Source organism: Syngnathus leptorhynchus, chromosome 5, assembly GCF_054491065.1.
Source record: "Syngnathus leptorhynchus isolate UIUO chromosome 5, UIUO_Slep, whole genome shotgun sequence".
Lineage (NCBI taxonomy): Eukaryota > Metazoa > Chordata > Actinopteri > Syngnathiformes > Syngnathidae > Syngnathus > Syngnathus leptorhynchus.
Window position 1 is genome coordinate 13581219 of NC_141199.1, and position 20252 is coordinate 13601470.

General features: G+C 43.6%; 4 protein-coding genes across 17 annotated transcripts in view; all 4 read right to left on the reverse strand.

Annotated features, from left to right (window-relative positions):
* Positions 1 to 4: 4 nt before the first annotated feature.
* On the reverse strand, positions 5 to 6087 carry LOC147057067 (uncharacterized). Of its 4 annotated transcripts, XM_085911883.1 has the most exons (8): positions 6071 to 6087; positions 5526 to 5584; positions 4556 to 4884; positions 4369 to 4479; positions 4086 to 4208; positions 3089 to 3440; positions 2575 to 2855; positions 5 to 2365 (listed from the first exon to the last, which is right to left on the reverse strand). In XM_085911883.1, exons 3-8 carry the CDS (start codon positions 4880 to 4882, stop codon positions 869 to 871), a joined length of 2691 nt encoding a protein of 896 aa, XP_085768009.1. In that variant the 5' UTR covers positions 4883 to 4884; positions 5526 to 5584; positions 6071 to 6087; the 3' UTR covers positions 5 to 868. The 4 variants fall into 4 exon arrangements, with proteins under 4 accessions (XP_085768009.1, XP_085768010.1, XP_085768008.1 ...); XM_085911884.1 differs by lacking the exon at positions 6071 to 6087 and having other exon boundaries at positions 5531 to 5698; XM_085911882.1 differs by lacking the exon at positions 6071 to 6087 and having other exon boundaries at positions 5526 to 5674.
* On the reverse strand, positions 5844 to 8127 carry hmgxb4b (HMG box domain containing 4b). 2 transcript variants are annotated; one of them, XM_085911888.1, is made up of 5 exons: positions 7755 to 8127; positions 7224 to 7297; positions 6518 to 6823; positions 6228 to 6350; positions 5844 to 6158 (listed from the first exon to the last, which is right to left on the reverse strand). In XM_085911888.1, exons 1-5 carry the CDS (start codon positions 7873 to 7875, stop codon positions 6114 to 6116), a joined length of 669 nt encoding a protein of 222 aa, XP_085768014.1. In that variant the 5' UTR covers positions 7876 to 8127; the 3' UTR covers positions 5844 to 6113. The 2 variants fall into 2 exon arrangements, with proteins under 2 accessions (XP_085768014.1, XP_085768013.1); XM_085911887.1 differs by having other exon boundaries at positions 7209 to 7297.
* A 162-nt stretch (positions 8128 to 8289) lies between these two features.
* On the reverse strand, positions 8290 to 10210 carry rnf11a (ring finger protein 11a). Its single transcript, XM_085911889.1, has 3 exons — positions 9846 to 10210; positions 9043 to 9215; positions 8290 to 8939 (listed from the first exon to the last, which is right to left on the reverse strand). Exons 1-3 carry the CDS (start codon positions 9942 to 9944, stop codon positions 8768 to 8770), a joined length of 444 nt encoding a protein of 147 aa, XP_085768015.1. The 5' UTR covers positions 9945 to 10210; the 3' UTR covers positions 8290 to 8767.
* Positions 10211 to 12544: 2334 nt separating this feature from the next.
* LOC147057070 (nuclear factor 1 X-type-like) overlaps positions 12545 to 20252 on the reverse strand; it is a 120108-nt gene continuing 112400 nt past the window's right edge. For 9 of the 10 annotated variants that reach the window (XM_085912882.1, XM_085912884.1, XM_085912876.1 and 6 more), the window contains 2 exons: positions 19858 to 19946; positions 12545 to 16074 (listed from right to left, as the gene is read on the reverse strand). In XM_085912882.1, the coding sequence (XP_085769008.1) occupies positions 16060 to 16074; positions 19858 to 19946 (104 nt within the window). In that variant the 3' untranslated portion in view covers positions 12545 to 16059. The remainder of the gene's footprint in view (positions 16075 to 19857; positions 19947 to 20252) is intronic. The other variant, XM_085912883.1, reaches the window with a different exon arrangement.

Consider the following 20252-nt stretch of genomic DNA (forward strand, 5'->3'; position numbering starts at 1 on the left):
AGCTGGTCCATCGGTCCATTAAAAAAAAAAAAAAAAGTCTGTTGAGTTGTGGGCCGGTGGTGTGTTTACCTCATCTACAGGAGGCCAAGAGGGGTGAAGTTGGCCAGTCTGACTCTTGAAGATAAAAGGTCAGCACCTCCACCCTTCTGCCTCGGGAACAAATTACAAAACAAAATACAAACAGACCAAATTGTGTTTACATAACTTTTAACCAGCCTACTACTGCAATGAACTAATTGGCAGGCAATTTATGACTTTGCTATATTTGTATTTAGAGATAGTTACAAAAAACAAGAGCATAATATCAAATGTTTTTATTTCTATTCTAATCATGCACACAAGTCAATAATATGTCAAACATTTCAATTTCACTCAAACCTATTGCACACATCTAGACATCAATTGCGTCGTAACACTCAGAGATGAAAATTATTTTTAAAATGCAATGTAAATTATGAATGCAGTGACCGCTCGGTCAGTACCAGAAATTTCTTTTTCTGCTAAAGGCAGACTTGTAATTGCAATCTCAATTCCACAAAACTGTCCTAATTTATTCCCATGTGTGGATTTTATGGCATTTTTCTTCCCTGAACTGCTTCCAGTACACACTACCTGTTTTTCATCCAATCAGATTTCAGCTCCTGTTGCCGCGTCAATCTAAACCTTTAATCGAAGCCTTCGCAATCATAAGTGCTGGCATTTGCTTTTTTTTTTTAAACCGGACCGATTGGAAATTCTTCCACCTAGGGCAAAAATTCTCACCAGAGCAAAATGTATTCTGGTTAACATTTTTTCTCAATATGCGCACATTATTTACAGTCTCTAAACACCCACGGCCACTGTCATAATATGCTTTGGTCAATTTGTTTCATTCCGTTTTCATGACTTTGTCTCCTTGTCTGACCAGTGACTCGACCGTGTCGTTCACTCGCCTATCAATGTTACTCGCAGCCTTTTCCGGCGTGCTTTTCTTGGCAAACCTTCGCCTGCCCAACTCAGTGAGCGCAGAACCGCCGACGGCCCCCACAGCTCCGCCGACGGCCCCCGCCAAAAACACTCCCAGCGCCAGCCCCAGCAATGCGCCCACAATGACGAGCTTTGGCACCTTTTTGGCGTTGGCCACCGTTTTCTGCCACAATGAGCTCTCGCTGACTATTTTGGCACCCGCTTTGGCCCCGGAGCCCATCTTGCCCCACACTGGACTCTGGGCCACCTTCTTTGCTCCGGCACCTAGTCCGGCTCCGAGTCGCACTGAACCATCAGCCACCAGTTTGGCGCCGGAGCCAACCTTTCCCCACACGGGACTCTGGGCCACAACCTTCGCTCCGCTTCCAATCCCGGATCCGACACGCATGGAGCTGTCCGCCACGACTTTGGCTCCGGAGCCGACCCAGGTGGAGCCATCTACCACCGCCTTGGGGAGTCTGTCTCCCACTAGCTTGGAGACGTGCCCGGCTTGAGAGCCCACCTTCCCCCACACGGTACTTTGGGCCCCCTTCTTCTGTACGTTCCGTGCACCGCTGCCCACCGAGCCCCACACCGAACTGCCCATCACCTTCTTGGCACCGTTTCCGACCCACACCGAGCTGTCAGAAAACAGCTTGGGCAACATCTTTGCGTTGGACTGCACTCTTTCCATCATGGACTGGAACATTGAAGGGGACAAATTTGCCATGGTAATCGGCGGAAGGCTCTCGATATTCATGGTGCTAACACTCCTCTCGGCCTCGGCTCGTGTTTTCTCAACCTCTTCCTCTCTCACTTCCTCTTCGGCCTCGGCCACGGTCTGCATGTAAGGATAGAGGGAGCGCCTCTCCCCCCGAAACTGCTCGCCGAGGGATTCTTCCTCTTGCTTCTGCCGTCTCCTTTCCCTCGCGATCTCGGCCTGCATCTCCCTCACTCGGCTCTCGGCCTCTTGGAAAGCGGGGCTGGAGTAACACTCCCCCCCGGCTTCGGTCACTATCTGCTCCACCTTCTCCAGGAGCTCCTCCACATTTCCCCCGTGACCGCCTCTCTCCAGCACATGGAACCTGTCCCCGCATTTCTCCACCAATTTTAATAAATCATCACGTCTAGACGCAATATATGTCTCGATGTCGTCTCTGCCGGCCTTCCCGCTCTTCCTCAGAAGATCGGCGTGCGTGAAGAGGACCAGCGTGTGTTTCCCGACGACATCCGGCCCAAAGATGGTCTCCAGGGCGGAGAGGGCCTGCAGCTCTATCTTGGCCGGCTGGTCCGTTGGGACGCACAAGAGGAAGGCGTGGGGACCCGGACTGGACAGGGCCACGCAAGAGGAGATCTGAGCTCGCACCTCATCGGGGGTACGTTCCGAGTGGAACCAGTCTGGGGTGTCTACTACTGCCACCTATGGGAGAGGAGGAGATGAAGCAAGTTATGGTTTACGGTCTTACTATTTCCTGGATTTCTTGGGGTGGCTTCCAAATTGAATTTTGTTCTCTATTTTGGAAATTAATTCATTTTCCCAGCGTTCTGATTTTTGCTGGGGTGGACTGGAACAAATAATACTGGAAGTTACAGAAATAATCACAAAATTCAAATAAAAATAATACTGGCCCTTCTTCCAGCAACGACTCCTTTCTTCTTGACGCACTCCTGAGTGATGGCGATCAGACTGTCAGGCCTGGACTCAAACACATCGTGGCCCAGGATAGCGTTGCCAGCCGCACTTTTCCCCGCGCCGGATCGTCCGAGCAATACTAAACGCAGCTCCGGAGAGGATGGTGAGGACACGCGAGTTGTGGAAAGGACAGGGTTGTAGACGGAGGCCGGGGTATCAGAGAAGGTGGTGGGAGAAGCCTCATGGGAAGTCTCATAGCTGTTGATTCTGTGATGGACTGAGACAAATGGCTTCATAAGCAACTCATGTAAACATCAGCCATGCGTGCGTGACTGCGTCTTACGAGTGGAAACGACTTTTAATTCATTTTTTTTCATTCATCATTTGTGAGAGTCTAGCTTCATTGAAAGGCCGAAGAGAATAATTTCTCAACAGGCATCTCACAAACTCGTCAACCTGTCAAGTTATTACGTTTGTTGTGTTTTTTTTTTCATTTTATTAGCTGCCTACCTGCATTGAGTCTGGATGAAAGGCTCTCCTCCTGATAGTCAATCCGGCCCGAGTTCCAGCCTCCTGGTACCGGACGAAACTGAATCACCTCAGACACTCCTCCGTTGACGTTGTCCATCTCGTATTCTCTCCTCCTCTCCCAAGCATCTCTGTGTGACTCGACTCTCTCGACACTCCTCAACGTGTCAACGTTTGGTGTGTAGCTGGACGCCAAGGCTTCCCTTTTCTCTTCCTTTTGCATCCGGAATTTTTCCATCAGCTCTCTCTTCCTCTGCTGCACGCGCTCGTCCATTTCCCTCTCCTCTTTTGTTTTGAGGGAGAACACCCCGCTTTTGCTCACCATGTCCTCCACCTATTACACAAAAGACAGAGGAGATAATATCTTATTTCAGTCAGTCAAACACATCCTGGCAGACACAGTTAAATGTCACATTCACTTTAGACGGGATTCCAAATGTCAGACTTGCTTACACTCAAAATAATAAATTAAATTATAAAGCAACCTGAAAACCGGTCCAGTGATGTATGACATACAGCAGGGGGCACAAGGTAGTAGCTCTCAGTTTGATTGTCTAATAATGTGTATTTTGTTATTCCTAATCATCATTAATACTCATCTGTGTGAAGACACGAATGATGAAATTGTTTTAGCACAATATATAGAGATTTAACAAAGTAGCGCAAGCTAAGTGTCAATATACAGCAATTTACTTTCAATTATATTATTGTTTATATTTTCAAAGGATCATATAAAAAAAATTCCCAGAAAAGTGCAATGTACCATGGTTGGTGAGCTATTTTTAGGACAGGCCCAAGCGATACGCATTATGTGTGTGCCCTCTAGTGTACAGTAGGTGTAACTGCAGCTTGGTCTCTTTGCTCTTTCCATTTTCAATTTCGTGGACCACCTACTAAACCGCCACAGACCACTAGAGGACTGAGGATTCACAATGATGAAAGAAATAAACAATCTCTATGTCCCCCAGTCTCCTTCTACCTTGTTCAGAAGCTCCGAAACTTGTGTCCGGTCCCGCTGCTGACGGTTATTGATGACATGGTAGCGCCCCCCGCATAGCCTGATCATTTCCCTCAAACCAGGATTCTCCTTGAGAAGGTATTCCTGCAGGTTAAATACATATTTATGGGAAAGAACGTAACCTCAGATGTGTTTTGAAATATTATAAGCAACCGAGTCACGTGTCTGACTGCTTCATGTCAATGAGCTCTTTCTAAAATCAAGAGAAAACATCAGACAGACATCTTCAAAGTCCGGCACTCACTTCCACGGTTCTTCCAATGAGATAATCGCCACAGGTCAGTAGCACCATGGTGTGCTCCAGAACTTCTTTTCCAAACACTTGCTGCAACTGTGTAGGCACTTGGCCGTCCATCTAGTTTGAGGAAACAAAACAATTGAGTTACCGCTCCTAAAAAGTGTGTAGTAAGGTCCTTCATCATGGAACCAACCTCAGTGAACTGGCTGATAGGCACCAGTAATAGAACGGCATGAGGACCGGGCTCCAGCAGGGTCACGGCTCGTACCGTCTCCTTCTTGACGCCCTCGTCCATTTCCAGGCCGTTCCAGTACCACCTGGGGGCCTCGACCAGGGTCACCATCCTGCCCTCGGCAAAGTCCTTACGCAGCTGGATGCTGCGGGGACTCACCGTGGACAAGTCCGTCAGCTGGCTTAGGATGGTGTCGGCCGATGACGTCTTGCCGCATCCGATGTTGCCCAGCAGCACCAACCTCAGCTCCGGTGGCGTCGAGCCGTAGTGCTGCGCTTGGCTGCTCATGGCTGGAGGATGAAAACACACGCTGTTGAGTTAGAGCGCTCTGTGATGCTTTCTGGTTTTTGTATTATGAGTGGCAGGAAAGAGCAACTAAAAAAAAAAAAAAAAAGAAGAAAAAAAAATTGAAATACTGGACAGCATAACTTTTTAAAGTAATTCAGTGATCGACAGTAGAGGTGAGGTCATTTATGACCATTGAAACATTCCACATTATGAATGGCTACGACCCAGTTGCATTCTTTCTTCTTTTTTTTTTTTTTTTTTATTCCGTTAAATGTGCAACAACTTGCCAGGCCTGCTTGACTGCATTCTACCACAACTTTATTCATACAGACTCATGGAAACACTCGGAAAGTTACAAATCGAACCACAACGAAAGCAAAAGAAGTATGGGCTTCAATCCAGCTTTTCCAAGGTCAGCCATATTGCGCAATGTCAAACTTGTCCAGCTGTGGAATATCCACTATTGTACATTTTTACATATTACTACAGAAATCATAATTGGACTAGATTTTCATAATTTAAAAAAACAACAACTTTTCATTCTCCTCCCAATACACATGTTCAAGAATCTCAAAGCAACCGGAGCAGAAAGCTTTACAAATAACTTTTAGACGTGACATGACAAGCACAAAATCAAAGTTACCTCACTCAAATGCGAGAGTGTAAAGTCAGCTTTCGGCGTTATCGTCTTGTGGCTCCAACCTGCAGGTACATAAGCGTGTGTCTCATCCACACCAGCCCGGTGTGTGTCAACTCCCAGGTAACGGCTTGCATAACAGAGGAATCGCACATTTGTCGTTTCACCACTCCCAAGTTGAAGACATTACGATTGTCGTGTGTGTCTGTGTGTATAACAGGTTCCACAGTCTGCTTGACATTCCTCAACAAGGCGGAGGCGGGACGAAGTATCCCGGGGCACTTTCACCACACCCAGAAAACAGCAAAACCACCTGCACTGCTGTTTTATAATTGCCCCACTTCAATAAATATCTGGAATGATTTCATTTGTACAACAGAACTGCGAGCCTTTGGAAATGTGACACCGTGACTGAAAATTTGGAATCGTCAATAAATCGTACATGCAATGTTATGCAATAAAGCATTCAAACTATTGAAGCATCAGTATATGGTGAATTTATTTCAGGTATTCAACACATGTTCTTCCAAGAAATATAATAATCTTCTCACCATGACTATGTGTACAAACATAAAGTTCTGCCGGTGGATTGGTTCAAAAACCTGGCATGATGTAGGCAATATTTTCCAGAGTAGAATCCTTTGAAAGAAAACAAATGATCAGCAGAGCGTGCATAGTGTACTTGTGTATATGTTCCACATTGTTTACCAGCACGTTGTCTGTACACTGATGCAGCTCTGGTATATGTGAGGTGAGGCCCATCAATGGAGCAAGTCCACACAGCAGAGAGTCCAAGAGTAGAAACAAGCTTGTGGACACACACACTGATTTCTGGGAACACGCAACATGCAAGTGACTATGCGTCTGTTTGTTTTCTGCACGACTTTTGGGAAGCTGCAGGTTATGCTAGCTGACGGTGGATGAAAGGCTGACTCCACCCTGGACTGGTGGCCAATCAGTCAAATTGTGTCTGCTCAGTAGGGATGGACTGTACTCACCTTTGTCCCCTTAAGAAGGTGACCAATCAGGCCCAAGGCTTCTCCGAGTAGATGTAGGTGTGCAGCGGCATTCGCTGGGTCACAGCGGGGAGGGTTCTGAGATTCCATCTCGCCCCATAGCGATTCCAGGGGTCTGCGCATTGACGCAGCAGCTCTGTCACTCGAGGGCCCGGCCACAGCCAGACTCAACGCGGGCTTGGTGGCGATGGATGTCGCTGAACTAGGAGCAGTCATGAAGGGGTGAGGCCTGCGGTCTACCTCGTTGGGCTTGTCATTGAGAAACTCCATCACAGAAGTTACAAGTTCCTGAGCAGAAAGTTTGAAGAAAGGGGGGGAAAAAAAATCGACCATAGAATTAGGGGAACTTTACTGTCCTCTAGTGGTCACATTCATGATTGCATCAACTCAGTCTGAAACTTATGAAGGTTCATTTTAAGATGTTTAAATAGTTTTTCTTTTTGATTGCCATCATTTGCATAAAGATAAAAACCCTTCAGCCATTCACGACACCATGCATGAAAACAATTTGCCCTGAAGTGTTGCACCAATTTAGTCTATTTTATTTCCCCCAAGAAATATGGATATTACATCTAACAAAAACAAATCACAGGGGTGACTGAAGCCATGAGAAAAAAAACGTGTGATCGGTGATCAGATCACTAATTTCAATCAATTATCACATCACAATAACCTTTTGGGTTTTTACCAGAATGACAATTCTCCTCTCCTGGAACTGGTCTTGAAGCTCTGGGTCAAGTTCACGGTCGTCCGCCGTTGTGCCTGAATAAAAAGAAAAGGAAATAGAGCTTGGGGGCGGAAGTGCAACGTGTAAGTACGTAATTGTTTTGCAATTATTGTTATTATTTTTTGCCAGCTATTGAAATGGAGCAATCTCTGGACAGAATTGACGGCAATTGGAGATTTGCGCAACATTGGACCAGACCCAAATTCAATTTCACCCTTACAAACAAGGGTTGATGATTTTATTGATGATTCGCAAAAAGAAGCAACGACTAAATTGTAGTCATATTCAAATTTGTTGATTTCATAGTGCAACGTACTTTTATACAATTTCGTCTATTTGCCCCTGAAACTTGGCATCTTTTCTGCTGCACAAGTGCATCAATAGCAGGGATCTGAGTAGCAGCCAGTTTCAGAATCTCATTTATGTGCTTATGCGTGACCTTTGACCGTAGCTTTTATTTATATTCATTCATTAGTGAGAAAACTTGCTCACAAAGGTAGGTCGTCCCAAACTCAGACAACGTGGTGGGAATGTTGAACAAATCATTGGATGGAAAACCAATTGAGGGTGTGAAGAGACTTGAGTCGGGAAAACTCGAGCGTGTGATACGCATGTGCTGGTGTCTGGCTCCCTCTAGTGGACGACAACAACTTGGAAAAACAGAAAATGTAAAGGCTTCCCATACTTGTCATCCGCCGATGGAAACTGCCGTTCAATGCTACTGCTTGTTAAAAGTTGTGGTAGAAAGAAAGTTGTCGTGTCGTGAAAACAAATGACTTAAGTCGAAAAGTTTCATTAACCTCAAGAAGTAACTTGTATTTTGATGGTTGTAAAGTTAAGAGTTACAAATCAAAATATCAGGATTAAAATTGTGGTCGAAAAAAAAAGTTATGTGAAAACAAATTACGACGCAAAATGTCATGAGGAGAAAACTCGTTATCGTCAAAAGGGAAAGTGTCAAAACATTACAAGAATAAAAGTATCATTGCTTTGATTGGTCCAATTCCTCTTTCCTGTATTTCAAAGGTGCTGTATTATTATTTTATTGTGCTCTTGACAAAACGGCATTGTTTACAAATCAAAAGAAAGGCAACACTTGGTGTAAGTGATCATAATTCGTTTGTATACTATCACACTCATAATTAACTAATCTCAACTGCGAAATGAAAAACAAAAATTGATATTTTTGTTGAGTATTTAATTGTAAAGTTGATCCTAAATTCTAAAATCTATTGCATATTGCACTTTTCAGTGATATTTGTGACACTTCAGTGCCATCAAAGCTAACTTTTAAACAGTTTTTGAGGCGATATTAAAGTAAAAGCAATTATGGGAAATGCACATGTACATATTTCTTCTAGTTCCATTTGGCACACTGTCCCACTAGAAAAAGAGAGACTATAGCCTGCGAACAGCAGCGAGCAGTTTCGGCAAATAAGGTGCGGTCATTACGTGGTCAGCATGGAAAGGGGTACTTGTGAGCAAGGAGGAGGGGTGTGGGGGGCTTAGTTGGCTTCATAGGTCGCGAGCAGAGCGGCGTCGACGGGCTCCATGCAGGACGGACAGGTGAAGGAGCGCATGAGCCAGGCGTCGATGCAGTCCAAGTGGTAGATGTGCAGGCATGGAAGGAACCGGATGGGGTCGCCGTACTCAAAGTCTACCATGCAGATCACACACCTGCAAAAGATGAGTATATGATATGTGGTTCTTTAAACATTATGGGTTGCTCTATGAAGACAAGTGTTGCAGATACAAGTCATGGAAACTAACGCCGACTCACTCTTTAACTTTGCGGTCAGAAGGATCAGAGCCTGGGTCGAAGATGCCTCGCGGCAAGTGATGGATGAGCCCGATGCGCTGGGCGATGCGCACCTGTTCCTCCTCACTCAGCTGACTGGCTAAGCGCCTTTCTCCCAGGGTGGTATGGTACGCGGGCACGGGCTGCTGGCGCTCCTGGAAAGTCACAGGAAAGAGATTGCCACTGATTTAAAACGACTGTCCACTGTGATTTTATATGTTAGAGGGGTTTTGTTTAGTGGTTAAGATTTCTACAAAGATGGCAGCTACTAAGCTGCTATTTAAGTCCAGCTCAACTCTTTTATGCTATGTGCTTTTAGTTATGCAAAGTACATTGCGTTATCTTGTAATATGAACTGCAGTACGCCACTAAAGCAGCCTTGCTTTATTTATGATCTGCCTTTTAAGACTTTTTAAGGATGTACAGAGACCCCGTGTGTATTCTGCTTGAGACATTTCTTTTCACCTGCACTTCTTCTGGAAATCAAATATAAATATAAAGACAATTATTCTCACTTTGGATTGACACTGTCACAAAAAAGTGTGTTGATTATTACAATTGTACTTTGCAGGTAATGTTCCTCAAGTATAATGAAGAGCAGTACTGCTGGGAACCATAAACCCCCTCTGAAAGTTTTGCTCGAACTTTTCGTTTGAATAAAGTGAAGGGAAACAGGCTATGGGATCACACACAAATATACACACACTAGGTTGACCAAGTTCCAACTTCTAACGGCCTATCGGGTCGGATATGTAGGTCAGTGTTGTGGCGCTGGCCCGGGTCACCTGGTAAGGCGGTGGTGGCTCTCCAGGTAGGCTGCCCGCCTCCGATTCATTCAGCAGAGACAGATCATCTGCTCCTTGAGAAAACAGGCAGTTCCCCATTGAAGTGACAGCGGCATGAGCGACAAGTACACACTGACACACACTCGACGACACCGCTAGCTTGATATCTTTCTTCGGCGTCTGTACAAAAAAAAAAAAAAGTCTGGTTGAAATTTGACGTCACGTCACGAAAAGAGCTCTCCGCGCCCTTTTCCGACGAAACAAAAATGTAGTTTTTGTCGCAAATTCGAAACGTTCGGTTGAGTTGTTTTAAGGTCTTAAATTGTTGTGTTTACAAATTGTAGACCGGAAGTCCAGTCGGTGAGATTTTGGCTACTTCCGCAAGAGGAGAGGCAACTCGTCCGACTAAAAAAAACTAAAAAACACCTTTTGCAATTTAATTCCCGCAATGACACTCACGCGCGCACACACAAATATAAATATAAAAATATATGAGTGTTATAAGTAGCGTACTGTATATCCAGTTATCCACCGTTACCGTTCCAGAACATTAATTAAACAATAAATTCCTGCGGTTCGTGAATGCACCTTTCGCCGAGCGAAAGTAACGCACCTCCTTGTGTGCTGTGTGCCTTCAGGACGCTAAGCTAGGAGGGGCAAAGACGGTGGCTCACATATGCTAATACTAGATAGAAACCGAAAACAAAACATGCCAGCACATTGTGACGCATGCAGTTGCTCATAACGTCGTAAATGTTGGAAGTATTATTAATTGTCGAAATTTTATGTATTATTTTCAATTTTTTTAAAATACAAACTTTTACAGTAAGTCACAAAAATACTCCGCTCTCCAAGTACCACTATCATGACCAAAAGTAAAATTCAGTAACATAGTTTTCATCAAAATTAAGTAAGAGGTTTTACTCTGAAGTAGACAGTAGGCGTGGGACACCCTGAACCGGTTGCCAGCCAATCGCAAGCTTTAAATAACAGAAAATTGTTTAAATAATAGAAAATTAAAGAAAAAAAAATTGACTGAATATTTCAAGATTAGTGTACTGCTTTACTTTCAATAAAGACACGTGACGCTGACCAATACAGTCAAGAACATCCTTTTTATTCAATCAGGTGCTGCTCTTCTCAAACTGTGTTTTTCATCTTATGGAAAAGAAACTGTAATTAACACATGCATTTCACCTAGAGCTCTGGGGGTGTTCTCACAAAGAAGTGGTGCGTAGACAGAGGCGCAGGGACTAAAGGGAGGGGGGGGGGGGGGGGGGGTCAAGGCGGCGAGGGGGGCTACTGCCTAGTACACCAGTAACCATACACGCTTAAGAAAACAAACTAAACAAGAGAACACAGACCTGGAGCTGTCCAACATGAGGTGAGGCAGAGGGGACAAATAGCGGGGAACCCCCACGAGAGGTCACAACCTCTCGTGCGGTGTGTTTGAAGTAGTTAATACTGCTGAGAGTTTTACTGCGTAAAACCCGCCATTACCAATAATACTTAGCAGAGATTCCATTTGTGGAAAAATGGTTGTGAAAATGCAAGTCCACCCCCTTTCCTTCAACCTCATGCAGGATAAGTCCGGCAATAAGGTGCTTGTAGCTTTCATTTGAAGTCCAAGGCTTCCTGTCCTCAAAGAGCTTTTAAACACAGCATACCCTGATAAGCAAATATTATAAAAAATAATCATCCAAATTATGAAAACAAAAAAAAAGGGGGAAGTAAAACAAAGCCAAACAATAAATAACCAAAACAAAAGCGTAACCTCTTAAACCTAGTCCGCGCATCCCCTGTTCCAACATCCCGAAGCGATTCAATCAGCTTTCTCTATCCCCAGAACTAGCTCACCCCCTTCCTAAAAACCCACCCAAGGACACCCCCAAAAGCCCGTCAGCGTCATTTGTTCACGTACATTAGCTGTTGAATGGAGAAGCAGAAGTGATGGGTATGGCGAGATACAATGTGAAGCATACAGACAAGAATAACATGTGAGCTAACTGCATTCTGCTCAGACAAAAAAAAAAAAAAAAGTTTCTCAGTAATATTTGTTTTTGGGCCCCGGCCTTCAGCGGGAAGAAAGCGAGCCAGTGAGCAAGAGTGACAGACACAGTTACATACTACTCGAGTGCCCGAGAGAAAATAGACAGTAGAAACAAAGTGGGGTGGCGTGAGGGGTCGAGGGAGAAAAAAAAAAAAAAAAAAGCAACAGCAGAACAATGGCTTTCTTTGCCATCAATAATTGAGAATCAACTAATTGACGTGTTTGATATCTGTATGTAGATTTCAGCATGTAGATATAAAGAGAAGGAAGGGAGGAACGATAACAGTTACAGCTGTGCTCGAGCGCGCCACTCGGGGCATTACCAGCTAATGAAACAAAACAAAAAGATTGGATTACAAAATGGAGTCTGTGAACAAAAGGCACTTTTAAGGGACAACCTTTAACTGCTGGGAAACTATACACTACAGCACAAGCACTAGAAGAGTCATTTACAGAAGGGGAGGGGGGGAGGCGAGGGGGGGGGGGTGGTCCTCCAGGGTTTAGCGGCTCGCATTGCTGCCCGAGGATAAAAAAGGGTCTTGTGGCGTTTGACCGCGTTCTACTTTTAGCCACGTCCTCGGGAGCACTTCTCGTTTTTGGGTTCAGGCCAATGTTTGGGGTTTTCTGCTGGTGAGTTTCTTGACATGACTTTTGTTTTATGGATCAGGAACCCCCCCACACCCCGCTCAATAGAAGAAGAGTACAAATAGTGCGAGAGAGATAGAAGAGAAGTAATTTAAATTTTTTTTTTTTTTGTTCATGACCATTTGTTTATAAGAGTTGTAAATGGAATTGTTTAAGGAGCACCGGTTTTCATTTGATGATAAAGAAGTTGTGTCGATTTGTTTTCCTTCAGCCCTCCCACCTTTTTTTTTTTATATAAACAAATGATTACACAGAAACATTTAAAAAAATAAAAGAGAGACAAAGGAAATAAAAACAAAACCCCGACTTAAAAGACTATTTTTTTTTTTTTTTTTTTTTAATCATGGCCCTCTAAGTTTAGAGTCCCGGAGCTTATGGACTTGAGACAAATACATTTTTTTTCTCTTTTCTCGTAGCTTTCTTAAAAATCTCTAACAGACAAACACAATGATCTACCAATGCATTGCACGTGGCTCAATCGACACATATTTCTCAATAATAATACTTTCCATCCAAAAAAAAAAAAAAAACAACACTTTTTTTTTTTCTTATTCTTCTTCAATCCTACAGTCAAAATTTGTTGACATGTTGATCTAAGGTATTAGAACGCTGCGCTGCCGCACATGTGTGTGGTGTCGTTTTGGGGTTGGTCAGGTGGTGTCACCCAAAAGGGCATTCTGGGAAGGGAGGCTTCAGAAAATAACTAGACTGCCCACCAGCTTGCGTAGCAAAAATTTCAAAAGGAGCATACGTATATCATAAATATATAAGTTCTCTCTCTCTCTTTCCGTCTTTACAAAATACGTTTGCGGCCCTCTATAAAGATGTGTCCAGGCCAGGGTTTCCCAAATTATGGAATGGGACTTTTTTTATTTTTTTAATTAAGAAAGATTGTCAGACTAAAAGGCTGCTGCTAATGATCGTCAAACGGATACAATTTCTTGACTCATGTTTGTTGCTTTGTTCTTTAATATTAGTCACTTGATTACAATTAGGTGTCAAAATTAATGTTATTTTAATCACTAAACAATAACAAAAACAACAATTCGTTAAAAAGAGTGCAATGCAAACTAAACTCATATTGGATTAATCGATGGAATAACCGATTCTAAAACTATTCGACTATTTGAATGCAAAACATGATGGCTTGTGCTGAATTGGGAAACCCTGGTCAAGGCCAATTATTATTTTTTTAATCTATGAGCAAAGAACATGAAGTTGAATACTAATTGCATGAAGGGAATGCAGAGGCACTTTTATATAAGTGTTAATAGTTTTGATAGATGTTCAGTACATACTGCAGTAGGAACTAATGTTACGCGAGAGGCCAAGACCCAAGTCTCGGTTTTTACTATCCCTGCAAAACAGAACCGAGTTCAAGGCAGTCCAGTTATTTTTTGATATTGGCTTTTGATGGTGAATTGTGTCATGATGCACATTCATAATGGGGACAATTTACATGCAACAAATTTGGACAAATCTTAAATGAATGAAAAATCATGAACAAGGATATTTTGGAGAATCATAAATAAAGGTTTCCCTTTATTATTTATGATAGGTGTTAAATGTGTGTGTGTGTGTGTGTGTGTGTGTGCATTCCTTTGACTGGGCTATAATGTGAAGCAACGCAGGCGATCGTGTGTGATGAGCTGGTGTTACCGTGCTGTCCTTACGCACAAGAGATTTTGAGAAGCCGTTTAGTTGACATCTACTCAGTGAAATTTGGGCCTGGTCCAAAGCGTGCTATAGCGTAACTACGGCGGAAAGTGTTATGACATGCAAAACAAGCCAAGTTGAACAAAACCAAAAAGAAAACAAAATCTGCCAATAAAAGAGGAGATAAGAAAAAAGAACTACAAGCTATATGAAAGCTAATTATATGAAACTCATGCTGTGTGTTTGCATCTTCCTGTAAAATAAAATTAATTTTGAACAGGGATGGGCATATGACTACTTTTCCGTGAATTGACCACCCCTCACACATTTGAAGATTTTTTTTTAGATGAAATTATAAGATTCGGTTAAAAATTGTGGTGTTTCAATAAGCATTTTTTTAATTGTCTTTTTTTTTAAATTGTGAGTCGGTTTCACAGAAACACAGAAGCTTGAAGCAAGCACACTTTGCCTCTTTGTATTTCTTTGCTTTGTCTTTAACTCTTTTGTTTTTAATTGCTTTAAAATGTTGCATTAGCGAGAACATGCAGTCAGGAACACGTGTGTATTTAAGGAGGGGTCATAAGTTTAAATGAGTCCAAAGTATGGTAATAGGGGAAAAACTATTAAAAAAAAAATTAAAACATGCTATGCTCTTTTTATTTTGTTCCGGAACAATTAATGGTGAGAAGGTTGGTCACTGCAGTGCATAGTTCACTCCATTCTGACCCATGCCTTTAACAAACAATAAATTGATTTATTGTGCCCATCCCTTATTCTGATAACAAAATGAGTGGCTGTGTGACAGACTATTTTAGGGAAGATAGTTGTAAAAATGTGTGTGTGACTGTATGTCTGTGTGTGTGGTGTACTTGAGGGGTTAAACTAAACCTGGATACACAGCCACATCTCTGTAGTGCCTCCTTGGCCTCCCTCATCACCCTCATGGCCACCGTCTGTGTGCAATTCTGTTCATCCCAAATGAGAATTAATAGTGCATAGGTGAGGGGGATGAAAGAGCACATGCAGCCTTTAGTGTTTTCAAATGCTTTCAACTGGCTAACGCTTCTTATCCTCCCCGCCAAAAAAAAAAAAGTGCCCCGATACTTGGACAGGTAAACAAAAAAAAAGACCAGCCACTTAGTGCATATATGTCACACCATTACATGGCGTTACTGGGATTGGCCAATCGCAAATCAATGGGTCTTCAGGGCTGAGCGAATGAGGAGCGTGAGAGAGCATGGGTGCTGGCTGGGTCAGCATGCAGTGATGTGGCTGCGTGTCTGCTCTTGAAGCCAAGTGGGGGTCTTCAAAGTGGGAGTCGCTGGGATTTTTGAAATCAGAGTGTGTAATTTAGGTGGTGATCATTGACTGTTTTTTTTTTTTTTTTAACCTCCATTGCATGGAGTTTCATGGTGGAGATGACAAAAAATGATTGAAAAAAATAATAAAGGTGATTAAAAAAAAAAAAAAAAAGAAATCACAAATGTAAAAATTGGTCAATTGCCAGGTTGCCATAATTGTGTTTCCTGTCCAACGTTTCCTTGATGAGCATGCGACAGTTCCTCGTCTTCTGCCTGGCATTGCGAGTCTGTCCATTCCATCTCATGGAGGCCTCTTGCATTTCCGACGGGGGTGGGGGACATTTGAACGTTCCAGTTCAAATTGGGCTGGATGGGAATGGCCAGGTGGGGTAGGATGGGGTGGGGGCCATGTTGGCGGGCCACGTAGTCGTACTTTGTACAATGTGGGCAAAGAGAAACCTTTTTTTAGTGTCGCAGTCTGCTCTTGATCATCTACACCCCCCCCCCCCCCCGCGCCCAATTTACATGACACCATTTTAGTTGTTGATTCGTCGAGACCATGTCAGAGGAACCAGGACTGTGGAGGAGAAAAAGACAACAATTTAGTGATAAGCTGTTATACAATAAAAATCCCTAGACTGTGCTGGAAATCCAAAAGTAAATAAGATGGGAGAGCAAGTATTTGCAGTGGAGTCTCCAAATTGGAACAGGCTACAAGGTTGTACAATTTGAAATTGGATCAAAAATCTCACTTTGAAAGATGTCCAGAAATGTCGACAGAAATGCCATCAAACATGGAATCATTTATCACATAAAGGAGTGACGAGTAGTGTTTTGCTTTGCTGTGATGCTGCCACAGACGAGTAAAAGAAGAAATATGATAAGAATATTAGTTTAGAACTAAATAGCGCCTTTCACAACACTCAAGCACACTCAAACGATGCCCCAGAAGCAGAAATGTGTGTGTGTGTGTGGCTGCACAGTACAACATAGATTTAAAAGTGAATCAAAAAACATAATGCAATCCAGAAAATCGGGTCAATTTTAATTTCATTTGTACACAACATTTTTTTTTAATCAGTGCCAGTTTGGCAAAATAATGCTTCAATTGAAAATTATTTCCATTATCCCAAATATGGACTTTTTCTGATGTCTGCTCATTTGAAAAAATCGTTTCTATCTGTGCTGAAGAAATTGTAAGCCACTAAAATTTGACCACCAGGTGGCACTATCTGATGCCTGTTTATTGATATAATATTTGCAGGGCTCATCTGTACTACACAGAGTAAAATAAAAAAAAGTTATGTCAATTTAATTATGAGCTGTTTTCAAGAGTGCTGACTCAAATCTTTTTTCCCATTAAAAACATCTTAGGTTGCTCCATAGCTATAAATAGCAAGCCAGCAATTCTTGTTTTGTAATAAAAAATGGATCCAGTTTCAGACTACTGATAAAAAGTCAGTGGTGTTATTAAACAGCGCTGGGGTGACGACTCCTCACAGAGAGAAAGTTTTGGCGCAAGCCGACGCGCTTGTGCTCACATTCCACAGGCCTCGACCCGAAAAGCACAGCAAAACGGGTCGGTGCGTTGCCGCATGGTTGAGTTTAAACCCCTCCAAGGTTTCACCAATCCACGCTCTTCTTTCCTAGTTGTGATTCTTTATAGTCCATTCCTCCTCTTGGCTTCCACTTGCATTAACCCCCGACTCTCTTCCTCTCCATGTAATCACCCTCCCCATGTAATCCTTGGCAAAGGAGAGTGACCCCAGGCCCAACAGCCTATGACATCATGTCTGGTTGCCAGCGGCAACCAGACAGCTCGGACGTGACTGTGGAGTGCAGTGAGCTTCAAGTAACTCTCCCTTGCCCCCCCCCCCCCCAACCCCCACCCGTGCTCTGTGTCCCTGGGTTGTTTTTTGGCCACCCTCCTCTTCATATTGCTCCCCTGCACCGCTCACGTCTCACCACTAGAGAGCTCTATAGACCGCTTTTTTTTTCTTTTTTCCCTTGCCTACTCAGGGGTTGGTGGACGACAGTACCAAAAAACAAAAGTTGGCTTGAGCAAAATTGCAGAATGAGACTAAAATGCATTTGAGATTTTATAGGTAAATCATATTTCATTGACCTTCATTCTTTTGAATGCAAATGTTAAACTATTCTGTGTTTCAGCACTCTGTTGTTCTCCATGGAGAAGCCTTTTGGCAAAATTCACAACAGATGTTCGATTCATGAATGGTCCAGTGTAACTCTTGATTTGCTACAGTCCTAATTGTGACACTACAGTGACATTTAGAGAGGCTTCAGACAGCATGTTGCAAAGAAGATACAGAGAGACCGGAAGAGTCACAGAAAGTCATACAAGTGGATGTCCTCGGAAATGGTCATGGAATAAATATGAGATAAAATGTCGGCTCTGCTGCATCGCAAATGAAGCATTTTGTCAACTAGTGGTCAGCCAATCACCAGCGAGCAGTCGGTTGGCTATGACTCCATTAAAATGCCTGAATAACAAGATTCGGATATACGCAGATTTATTTAGCTAGCCCTTGATAAATTATTCATTTATAGGCTAAATGTGTTTATTTTTAATTTGTCGTTAATTCTAAAACATTTATTTATTTATTTAAGGTTGTACTGTAAATTCACACATACTTTTTTTAAAAACTAGTGCGACAAAACTAGCCTACAGATGTTTTTCCTCTGCATGACAAATTTAGAATTTCTGCACTTAATCATTGTGACCATAATCATGTGGCACAAAGATAAATCGAAACAATCTTGACTTTCCATCATGTAACCCCCCCGGCCCCCCACGCTATGGTCTATTTATTTATTTAATATTTAATAAGTGATTGTAGAGGATAATAAAATCTCTCAAACAGATGTAAGCCGTCGTCAGGAGGGGGGTGGGGCGAAGGGGGCAAGAGTTTTGGCACGGGGTTACGTGTTCATGCGTGTGTTCGATACATGCTCAGACACATTTGGACGGGGTTTGAATGTCCCCTCTGTGCCAGGCCTACATCTGTGGAAGAGCGGTGCAGGTGGGGAGCCTGAAAACACAGGAGGGAGCAGCAGGAGGGGAAAGTAGAGAGAGGGGCGGGTGAGCGGAGGAGAGAGGGGGGGGCAGATTGCTTCCATGTGTGCATAGGGAGGACGGCAAAGTCGAGTTGGCTGCAGGCAGGTGCGGTTAGCCCCTAATGAGAAAAGTTGTGTTGGTGATGGAGGAGGCCCAAGACACTGTAGCCCCAATGGTAGAGCGCAGCCAAGGCGAAAACCACAATGTAGTGCACCAACGGCCTCACACGCTGCTCTAATACACACTGCCGGGCCTTGTGGAGATAAATCAACACTGCTTGGGCTCTAACTAACTGGCGCTGCTTACGTTCACGGCAGGGGAGCTACCGTAGGAACAGAAACTGCAAACCGGTACTGAAACTTGAGGCCTTCAACACGAATCAATGTAGGTGGGCGATGACCAATATCGAGTATGTTATAATACACCCCTGCGGGCGGGCGGCCGGGCGTCTGTCTTGGATGTGGAAAGCTATGATGTCAATTCAAACAAGCAACCGTGTCTGAGCTAATCATTCCGGTCCACAAAAGTGCCATGAAGGCATAAACATCAAAGCAGACGCCAATGAAAGGCTCGTGAAATGAGAACATTCAGTTAGATCTTTGAACGGATCACACAGAATTTGATCCAATTCAAAACAGCCACGCCACGCCGCACGCTGCAGAGGTAGCGGACTCAAAAACGGGGGTCATGCTGATTGTGAATGTGCGGTGGAGCTCTTTCCTAATTCTGCGCCCTTGAGCAATCGCTTGTGATCATTGGCTGCCTTTGAAAATTCTGCCCCCCCCCCTAATTATTGTAAATCTTCCTATTGCAACTTATGTTGGGCTGTATTATACTGCCTCCTGGTGGCCAAGGTGTGCCTATCATTAGGAACACATGGGAATTGACGCCATAAATCACGACAGTGTTTACATTCGATTATGTTTGTGCTAAAGACAGTATGGAATACTGATTTACAAAGTACATTACACAATTTGGGAGAGGGGGCATTTTGAGGGGCAGCAATGGATAAATGGCATTTCCACTTATGAAAGATGCTTTCCCTATTTTGCGCAAGATACTTTTTCAGCATCTCAGGCTTCCCTCGAAGGATGTTAGTAATGTGTCGAGCAATCCAATTGTCTCAGCCTTTGAATGGGGTCACAACTAATGACATCCTCAAATGGGGCCGCTTGTCCCTTCGAAGGTCACAGCGCGCATGCTCAAAGCGAGTGATGGACGAGACGCAGGCGACAGAGGTGGACGGCCGGGTGTTAGTTGAATGAGGGAGGCTGACAAGGGTACCTGAGTCTGCTGGGGGATATTCAGAAAGTTGTCCCGTGTTCCGATGCCGACAAACCGGTTGGGAGCTGCGGAGCCTGGCGTGGAGTATGCTACAAACAGAGAGAGACAAGTGTGTACATGCTTTGACACAAACACATACACACCGAGCTCACGCTTGACGCTCTCGTCGGAAAGGATTTGAACAATTTTGTCAGTTCAGTGCAAGGCAAGTGGATCGTTGTCGATCGGGAAAAGACGGTAAGGGGCCGGCGAGAGCGAAGCTCGCTCTCTTAGTCATACGGATGATTTGTTCGTGTTGCGGGCAACTTAATTGTTATTTCCCTTCACTTAGCCATGTAATCTGTGGTTACGCAGGGGATGTCGAGTCTGTAATGAAGAGTGCTAACATGAGGAAG

Excerpts from the sequence above, each read along its gene's own strand:
- LOC147057067 (XM_085911883.1), bottom strand. The coding sequence starts at position 4,882 with ATGAGCAGCCAAGCGCAGCACTACGGCTCGACGCCACCGGAGCTGAGG. Across the intron at positions 4,209-4,368 it reads TCATTGGAAGAACCGTGGAA|GAATACCTTCTCAAGGAGAA; the intron begins GTGAGTGCCGGA and ends TTTAACCTGCAG. Across the intron at positions 2,856-3,088 it reads TTCATCCAGACTCAATGCAG|TCCATCACAGAATCAACAGC; the intron begins GTAGGCAGCTAA and ends CATTTGTCTCAG.
- hmgxb4b (XM_085911887.1), bottom strand. The coding sequence starts at position 7,875 with ATGCGTATCACACGCTCGAGTTTTCCCGACTCAAGTCTCTTCACACCC. Across the intron at positions 6,824-7,208 it reads TTCTGGTAAAAACCCAAAAG|GAACTTGTAACTTCTGTGAT; the intron begins GTTATTGTGATG and ends CTTTCTGCTCAG. Across the intron at positions 6,351-6,517 it reads ACCTTCTTAAGGGGACAAAG|AAATCAGTGTGTGTGTCCAC; the intron begins GTGAGTACAGTC and ends GCGTGTTCCCAG.
- rnf11a (XM_085911889.1), bottom strand. The coding sequence starts at position 9,944 with ATGGGGAACTGCCTGTTTTCTCAAGGAGCAGATGATCTGTCTCTGCTG. Across the intron at positions 9,216-9,845 it reads AGCCACCACCGCCTTACCAG|GAGCGCCAGCAGCCCGTGCC; the intron begins GTGACCCGGGCC and ends GTGACTTTCCAG. Across the intron at positions 8,940-9,042 it reads TCTGACCGCAAAGTTAAAGA|GTGTGTGATCTGCATGGTAG; the intron begins GTGAGTCGGCGT and ends CATCTTTTGCAG.